This window comes from Plasmopara halstedii, assembly GCF_900000015.1.
Source record: "Plasmopara halstedii genome assembly, contig: Scaffold_672, whole genome shotgun sequence".
In the NCBI taxonomy this organism is placed as follows: Eukaryota; Oomycota; class Peronosporomycetes; order Peronosporales; family Peronosporaceae; genus Plasmopara; species Plasmopara halstedii.
The window spans coordinates 599,562-608,418 of NW_020187589.1; the positions used below are offsets into that span (position 1 = coordinate 599,562).

At 43.5% G+C, this 8,857-nt stretch overlaps 5 protein-coding genes across 5 annotated transcripts; 2 read left to right on the plus strand and 3 right to left on the minus strand.

The window, feature by feature from the left end:
* Nucleotides 1–553: 553 nt before the first annotated feature.
* Nucleotides 554–1,355, plus strand: PHALS_13734 (uncharacterized protein; the record flags this gene model as incomplete). Its single annotated transcript, XM_024729544.1, has 2 exons — nt 554–903; nt 962–1,355. The coding sequence occupies 2 exons, from the start codon at nt 554–556 to the stop codon at nt 1,353–1,355; spliced, it is 744 nt and encodes a 247-aa protein (XP_024579911.1).
* Nucleotides 1,356–1,421: 66 nt separating this feature from the next.
* Nucleotides 1,422–3,302, minus strand: PHALS_13735 (uncharacterized protein; the record flags this gene model as incomplete). Its single annotated transcript, XM_024729545.1, has 1 exon — nt 1,422–3,302. One exon carries the CDS (start codon nt 3,300–3,302, stop codon nt 1,422–1,424), a length of 1,881 nt encoding a protein of 626 aa, XP_024579912.1.
* A 91-nt stretch (nt 3,303–3,393) lies between these two features.
* Nucleotides 3,394–4,893, plus strand: PHALS_13736 (3-deoxy-7-phosphoheptulonate synthase; the record flags this gene model as incomplete). The annotated part of the gene is made up of 2 exons (XM_024729546.1): nt 3,394–3,493; nt 3,572–4,893. 2 exons carry the CDS (start codon nt 3,394–3,396, stop codon nt 4,891–4,893), a joined length of 1,422 nt encoding a protein of 473 aa, XP_024579913.1.
* Nucleotides 4,894–4,973: 80 nt separating this feature from the next.
* PHALS_13737 (uncharacterized protein) lies at nt 4,974–6,611 on the minus strand (the record flags this gene model as incomplete). The annotated part of the gene is made up of 2 exons (XM_024729548.1): nt 4,974–5,236; nt 5,315–6,611. The coding sequence occupies 2 exons, from the start codon at nt 6,609–6,611 to the stop codon at nt 4,974–4,976; spliced, it is 1,560 nt and encodes a 519-aa protein (XP_024579914.1).
* Nucleotides 6,612–6,845: 234 nt separating this feature from the next.
* Nucleotides 6,846–7,378, minus strand: PHALS_13738 (uncharacterized protein; the record flags this gene model as incomplete). Its single annotated transcript, XM_024729549.1, has 2 exons — nt 6,846–7,147; nt 7,216–7,378. The coding sequence occupies 2 exons, from the start codon at nt 7,376–7,378 to the stop codon at nt 6,846–6,848; spliced, it is 465 nt and encodes a 154-aa protein (XP_024579915.1).
* Nucleotides 7,379–8,857: the final 1,479 nt, after the last annotated feature.

Genomic DNA, 8,857 nt, shown 5'->3' on the forward strand with positions numbered 1-8,857 from the left:
CCATCACTGGAGATCTCATCAAAACTAAAGCAAAAGTCTTTGCTGACCGACTTGGCTTGCACGAGGATGCAAGCAGAAATTCCAATGGGTGGCCGCAACTCTTTAAAGAAAGGAATAGCTGCGTTGCATCAGAATCCATGGTGAGAGTGGTGCAGCAGGTCAGGCAGTAATCGGTGCTGCCCTTCCTGTGCTTTTAGCAGTCATTACATTTTAAGTTATTAAAGCAAAGAAAGTGATGCCAAGCTCACATGATTGAAGTAAGGTATGATAGCAATTGGTATGGTAGTGACGTTTAGTGTAAATTAACGAATGCATCATCGTAAAATGAGATGCCGATCATCCCACCGTTATGCTTATTCCCTTTGACATCGATCATGCAAGGACTAAGAACAATTAAAGTCGCAAGTTCTCTCACACAAAAGCATACGATGTAGCTCTTCGGTGTGACGGTTAGTTTACAGAATACCGGTCTCGCACAGTATAGGTAACGGTATCAACTTATTCCGCAATCGCTTGCTCAACTCACTGTGCTATGAGGCGCATTACGGGCATAATGACTACTTTCGACGGCGCGCGTCACTCTCTGTGGTTTATCGTGTACGTTGTGGCAGGCGTCGGAATATTATTAACTCTGCTGGGCGATGCGTATTCGAATGCTGTCATTGTGTGTGACATGTACCCACAATTTTCATTCCTGGAGACTTTATGGGAAGAACTGGCCATGCACTACACTCGCCTTCCGTTTTTGCGTGTACAAGTACCCACGCTACATCTTTTGAGTGCATATGCTGTTATCTATGTTGTCAAACACTGGGGCTTAGTAGATCAAGGCTGGCCACTATTTTTTGATCTTCTCTCAGGTCGCTGGCTCTACCACCAACTGTTTGATTCTCTTCCGACACAGTAAGTAACATCTTTAGTCTCGTTTATTCTAGTAATTATGACTTAGTTATTGTGGTAGTCTATCATCTGTCTTCTCTGAGCCAGACATGCCCGAGCTACTGTCCGATGATGAAACACCTGAAGTGATTGAAGATGAAACGAAAAGGAATCATTCTGATGAACTCACGTCGTCATTGGTAGACAAGGACACATGCAAAGAAGCATTAGCTAAGCTAATGCAGGTGAAGCTGCAGTTTGCAAATCGAACAGTCTCTCGACCTGACGATTGGCTAGTGTTTGATCCATTACAGGAGAAACTAGTGCTGCAGAAAGATGTATTACATCTGAACAATGCTACGAATGACGACAGTTTTGGCTTCAGTGAACAGATAGAAGATAGGCAAACATTAGAATGTGCAACTACAATAGACTCGCAATCGAAAGTAGCCAAAGAACCAGAGTTAAGATTATAGACGCCAACTGTAACATGGCAACAACTGCAAACGTAAGTTAATTAACCGCTTTTTCTATGTCTCTAATTACTGTTGAAAAGCGTAGACAGTTTCCTCTTCTAATGGCGTTGGAACTTTTGCAATTTGACGCCAAAGTCTAGCGGAACCGCCAAATACGAAGCTCATGATCCGCTTCAGAATGTCTGTAGTAATTTTTGCATCTTTTGAATGCTTGTCACCATACCCAAGTTGACAACAAAGCTGAATCGCGCGAAGAACTGCGCTCGGTGGAATATGACCGCCACTTGCCACCGTCCAACAACGAAGGGCGGGAACGAGACACTGCAGACTCGAAAGGGATAGCGACAATAATTGATTCTTTTTAGACCATGTTACGCGTCCACATGACGAAATAAAGATAAAATATTCAGCGTCCCAGAGCGTCATGCTTGTTCTTTGAGCCATACAAGCATACCGTAAATGTTCGAGACAGCCATCGAAGCCTTGATTTCCAGGTGCTGGAAATATTCTACTACAGACTTTCGAGTTCAGCACTTCTTGTGGATAGAAAGCACGTAATTCATTCAAGACCACTTCGTTATGTCCGCAGACTTTACCAAATGCACCGCCCCACTTCACTTCATCGTTAGGTTCTTCGTTCGGGAACCACTTGCTCAGAAAACTCGAATGGTTTGCTTTAGAATGTGCAGCACAAAGTTTGTTTCGAACCACTAGTGATGTTGCGTCTTTTGAAGCACCATGACGTACCGCACCTTCCCAATGACCACCGTGAGCTCTGCCTTCAGCATAGTCCATCCACCGAGTTTGGGCTGATTTACGCTCCTCTGTCATAATTGTGCCCACAACAGCATTCACAGTAACTATACCAAGCACATCGAGCTTCTCACGGCGATGGTGATGATCTATTTTGTGATCTTTACCATTTATCATGTTGTCATTCTTCGTATGAGTACCCGTTAATTTGCGCGCCAGCATTACGTAAAGTTTTTCCATCAATGCTTGAAGCCTTTGTTCGTCAGGGGTTAATACACGTTTTGTTTTTTTCGTTTCTTCATTGTCTAAATCTGCACCTCGAGCAAGTTTACGTGCCCATTTTTCATCGTTTCGATCAGCAGCTCCCGTTTTGGTCAGACGTTGTGAAATTTCCACAATCTGTCGCGCAACTTTCAATCGTGGATGTAATTGTTGTAAAGACGGCATAGTAAGTTCTGGTTGAAATGTATCTGAACTCAGTATCTCTTGGCCAGTGGTAGCTGTCACATGGTATACATGGGCGAATTTCGTTCTGGCGAGGTCAATTGTTGATTTGTTGATACTTCCAATCAGGACCACGTCTGCCTGTCCACTCGCTGTAGCTGCCATCATGTGCTCAGTTGTTACCAGCACCATCCCTTGCTCTGAAGGTGCTACTGTCACAGACGTTTGAAACCTCTGCATGGTTTCGTTTCGCTGTTTTGCCGCCATCTTGTGGTGCAGCGCCACAGCTTGCAATCCAAGATGCTTAAGTATACTTGCCAAATCACTACACGATATTTCGTCATGATTTGGGAATGCTACCACACAAGGATGAAAGGTATTGCGGGAATACAAGATCCAAACGAGTCCAGCTAGCACATCAGTATCCTTCTTCACACGAAGCACAGTACTGGAGGCCTCACCTCTGTTAGCAAGAGGTAACTTAGTAGCATTCGATACTTTGACATTGTTTATCATTTTGTTCGGCATCTTCTTACGCCTCTTTATTGCTACCAAAACATCATCCGAGTCATTTCTGTCCACTTTGCGCTTCTTTGATTGTTTTTGCTGCTTTTTCTTGCCATTTTGTTGCGCGATTGGCGCTTTACAAGCTGTAGAGTGTAACATCAATGGGTTTACGACTACGAACGAGTCTCCTGAGTATGCTGCAGATCGCTTGGTAGTCGGACCGCGACCTCGATGCTTCCCCATGCTTTCTTACGACTTTATACTTACTTTTTGTATTGTATGGCTACATTAGTGATCAATCATGTGCGTCACACCAAACATCACTTGGCCAAAGATGGCAGATAAGTGGACCCCTTCGTCATGGCGTCAATTTCCCATCAAACAACAGGCTTCGTACCCCGATGAAAAGGCACTAAAGCAAGCTCATGACAAGTGTAAGTCTTACGATAAAATGCATTCAATCGGGTAATCATTTGGCTGAATATCTATCGTTTCAATTGTTTATAATGCAGTAAAAACATTGCCCGGATTGGTGTCTGTGCGTGAGATTGAAGAATTGAAGAAACAATTGGCAGAAGTAGCGGCAGGAAAGCGCTTTTTGCTGCAAGGTGGCGATTGCGCCGAGCGTTTTCAGGATTGTCAACCAGATCTGATTGAAAAAAAGCTTAAAATTATGATTCAAATGAGTCTTGTGTTAGTCTGGGGTGCACGTATTCCCACCGTGCGTGTAGCACGAATGGCAGGACAATTTGCTAAACCTCGGTCGAATGACACCGAGATGCTAGATGGCGACATGGTGACCAGCTTTCGTGGTGAGAATATCAATGGATACGAGAAAAACGAGCGTACACCAGATCCACGCCGGTTACTGGATGGGTATTTTCATAGCGCAGCTACTTTAAACTACGGGCGCGTGCTAGTAAGTTCGGGCTTTGCAGATATTCACGACGCTGGTAAATGGGACCTCGACTTTGTTCAGACCTCATCACGACGTGAAGAGTACCAGCACATGGTTAACGAAATCACAGATAGTTTACATTTCGTGCATATGTGTGGCGTTGGAGCGGACTCACCACATTTAAAAACTGTCGATCTCTTTGTGTCGCACGAAGGACTGGAACTTGGGTACGAAGAGACGATGACACGTAAAGTGGACGGCAAGTATTACAACGTAGGGACAGATTTTTTATGGATTGGCGACCGTACTCGCCAGCTAGACCACGCCCATATTGAGTACTTTCGAGGGATTGAGAACCCCATAGGTATCAAAGTTGGTCCGAGCATGGCTGTAGAAGATCTGGTGCCATTAATTCGTAAGCTATGGAAAGATCCGGATGCTTATCCGGGTAAAATCACACTAATTACACGATATGGTTACGAAAAAGTGGCGAGTTTACTCCCAAAGCATATCAAAGTTGTGAAAGATGCAGGACTAAAGGTCATTTGGTCTTGCGATCCGTGTCATGGCAACACTATCGTGGCTGAAAATGGCTACAAGACTAGACAATTTGACCGCATATTTGGCGAGTTAGAGCAAACATTGGAAATCCATCGTGAGGCGGGGTCAATACTTGGTGGTGTCCACTTTGAGCTGACGGGTGAAAACGTGACCGAGTGTACAGGTGGTCCGCAGGGTATTGATGAAGCCGATTTGCCGCTGCGCTACACAAGCTATTGTGATCCACGGCTAAATTACTCGCAGAGCATGGAAGTGGCCTTCCTTCTGGCCAAAAATCTTTCAGTGCACCATGACTTGGCACCACTAAACGAAACTTCCAAGAACCGAAAGCGTTCGATGGAAATTTCGGACCCATCAAAACGTTTTCGTGCTTAAAATACAGCTTAAGGTTATCGCTAGCTCTTGAAAATCATGATTTGAATACACTATCGGTAACGCTTCGCTACAAGTCTCTATTACGCCAGATCGCTTTCGCTAATTTCGTTACCGTCAGCCAGTTCAATCTGTGCAATATCGACGGCGTTGCTACTACTCAGTGGCTTGACTTCGCAGTTTTGATTACCCTTCGTATGTTTGTGCTTACGCAGATGTTCGAGAGTCGTAGTGGATGGAGCGTGCAAGTAGCAGAGCATGTAGACATAGACATTAATAATCGTCTGAAGTGACGTCCATGCTCCACCGCTCGATGGAATCGGCGATAACTCACCGCTAGCAAGACCTGCAAAGGAAATGATCATCATCAAACCACTTAACACTATGAGATAGTGGTACCGAACACGACGAGCACGAATCTCACGTATACTCATTCCAATGAGAACACCGTACCACATGATAAATATAACACTGAAAAGGCTGCAGAGTGATTTAAGGGATGTAAAAGAATTGCTTTCAGCAAGAGGATCCCACATGACATCGTTGTTGCGGCTATATTTGATGTAGCCGTAATAAAGCACCATGATGAACCAAAAATTTGTCACAAAGAACAGCTTTGGACCAAAAAACTTCACATTCGACACGCCACTTTCCATTCCTTGTAAGCGCATGTTGTCAATCCCAACTAGCCAAAACAGTAACAGCATCTGAAAGAATGTAACTTGAAATGCAACACTTAAAAGTCGAGCTGCGTTGCTGCCGTACGTAGCTTCTGCAAAGTAAAATGGGTCGTTGAAAAATATGAGCGACAAGATCAAAGCCATCACAAATCCTTGTTCTACGTTCTGCTCACGTGACGAGAGCTGATTAACACAGTGAATGTACCAGCCTGCAAAGAGTGTAGAGAGGAAAAGAAAGAAAAACTTGATACCAATGAGCCACTTTGTGAACGATTCAGTGCCCCATGTCTTTCGAAATTGAACATTTGAGCCAGAGAGTGTCAAAGTCTGCGTAGAGTTAAACAGGACGTCAACTTGATAATCTTTAAAATCAATATCACCAAATCGTAAGAAGTAGACTGGCTCACAATACAAATTACCTACTGCACACTCGACAGTGACTGTCTTTAAAGCGACATTGTCAATGATGTCTGCATATGTTTGATTACCACTAGTCTCGTTGAGATAAAACCCTTTGACATGCGGGATCAATGTAACATTAAAAGTTTGATATGTTTGGTTCAAGTTTGGAAATGAGGCTTCGAGGTAAAAGTAGCGATTGAGCTGCTTAAATCCATTGAGTTCAAACGAATAATGGACAACATGTAGACTCTGTTCGTTACTGGCAAATGGACGATTCGTTCGGTTCGTGCATGCGTCAAACATACACGTTAAGATGGATCTTCGTTCTCTCAATGAAACTTTCAAGACCTCATCAATAGCAGATACGGCACTATCAATATCTGTATCATTGTCACTGATTGTACCGTTTGATCTGATGCACTCCCTGTAAAGACTGATGGAAAAGTCTGAAGTGCATCGTGTCGGACTGCTTGTCCAGTCAGATGTAGCAACTGGTGGTGATCCACCAAAGCCAATAAGTACAAATAGTGTGAGAAACGTGACAGCGACGCCCGAGACAAGCAATAGTTTCATCATTGAAATGACTTCGATTCTCATGAAGCTACCATCGTCGATGCGCTCTGCCGGCTTTGGTTTCATAATTCGTAAGAAGTTACAGTAGTTCGATATTTTTGCAATTGACGTGGATTCCTGAATCTGCGATGCAGTCCATTAATATCAAAGAGCATGAAGTAAAAATGGCACGGGATTCTGAAACTCCTGTTAGAAAGCTACGTGCTCATTCATGTAGATTCCTCAGCAGTATGTATTTTTGAACTTGTATCGTGTACGAAACCTATCGATATCTAAATTAGACCAATGACTGGAATAGTGCTAAGCGTCAACAAATCCATGGCCAATAGCTCGAGCTTCACGAAGATTGACAGATTCTACAAACGCAGCTAATTCAATTTCGTCGGCGGGTGGTAATTTATTGCCGTATCGGGCAAAAAGCTCAGCTGAAGAAAAGTTGCTAAAGAACTCGGACGCTTTCTCGGTGCATGAATCGCAAAAGTGTAATCGATTTGTGCATGCAGAACAGCCTTGAACGTGATTTATAAGCTCGATTTGTGATGGTGTATTGTGTCTTGTAGAAAGGAATGCCTTTTTCATTAACCGTTCGAGCTCACGCTTGTCTGTAAATGGTTAGCGTTATAATTAGTTAAAAGTGCGTAGTTTCATGGAATAAATGCGGTTTACTTGCCAAGAATCACAGTCTCCTCTGCCTTCTCTAGCTCGACAGTTAAACACTTGTCATGACCAAAGTGCGTAATGCGAGCAGGACTTTGTTGAGACTTTACCTCACAAAAACTTCTGAATTCCCGGTCCCATTTATCTTTAAGCTGTAGCGCCTGCTCCAATTTCATATTCGAGTGTAGCTATATTACCGCGACAAAGCCAAAACTTAATCGAAAGAGTTGATTCAGCTTTCGTTGTCACCACCGCAGAATGCAGCTCAAATTTGAAAGTGACTTCTTTTTAATTAGTAAATCCTGGTATCCTGAAAATAGGCAGCAAATAAATTTCAAAGCTTGCGTAGCCGTTGCTGATCTTAGGTTGTTGATGGTTTTCGATGTTTGGTTACACATTGTTACCACTTCATTGTTAATATGTCAAACATTTTAATTGATAGAACTGGGGGAAGGACACAAAGCTGCGGTGAATTTATTGTCACATCATACCGAGTTTACGTGTAGCTGCTCGAGTACTTCTAATTTGACAAGTCCATCCACACTTACAACTGTTGCAAGCCAAACGAGCATTGCCCAATCTTGAGTACACAGAATTTCCAGAACACTTTAAACAGCAAGGCCTTCTCTTCACCCTTCAACTTGGATTATCTCCGATTTATGGATAAAGAGAAGTCCTAATTTACTTTGACTTTGCCATGGTCGATGTTATAGAGCTCGCAAATTGTCATAATCCATGCCGTTCGTGGTCGATCGCTGTCTGCCTTCTTCGTTTCTATGGATACTGCGTCGAACTTTTCCCTTCGCACTAAGTCGGGTGTTGTTCGCCCTCTGTCAACGTAAAAGTCATGCTGAATCCGTCCTTCTCATTCAAGTGACTAATCGTGAAAGCGTTCATTCTGTTGCTACTCGAATGCATCTCCTCTCTGCTGGTTCTTCTTTGTCGTGTCATACTTCTTCGTCGCCCCTGACAGCTTGGCGATCTCGATATGCTCATAGCCCTTAGTTACGTCCTGTTCATGGTCTACTACTTCGACGTCTGACTGACGCAATTCTGGTTCTTTGAAGTCTTTACTTAGCCCTGCACTCTCTCTTTTAACTGTCACTTAAGATGAGTTAGAGGACGAAAAGCTATTTGCGTTGACAAGTCCGTCGGTTTGCTCTTCTCAGGGTCCTTCAGGGCCTTCATGCTAGCAGGTTCGTCGGAAAGATCGCAATATAAAATCGTAGTGATTCTAAGGTTAGGCTGGGAACACCTCGATCTTTTAAACGCCGAAAGATGTTACTGCTCTGACGGGGCTTTGTTTGGCGTGCTGCTGATTCGAAACTCCAAAGTTCAGGAGTAGTGATGTACTGACTTCGCAAACAAACGTTTGCGAGACACACACTGCAGCGGGGCTGCCGTAGCGTTGCGCTAAGAGGAAGCGTAATTTGGATCACCGACCTTTTGTTCTATACTTAGAACTAGTACGAGTTAGCAGACCACAATCGCTTACTCCAAGAGTAATTATTGCCTTAACCCAAGGCTTATTACCCTTCCGCTTGTAATCCAAAACTGATTTTTATTTGTTTTTATCTGCGGCAAAGCCGCCTAATTTTAGATGTATAGATTTTCCTAAATATATATAGTAAAATCTAAATACATGCATAACTACT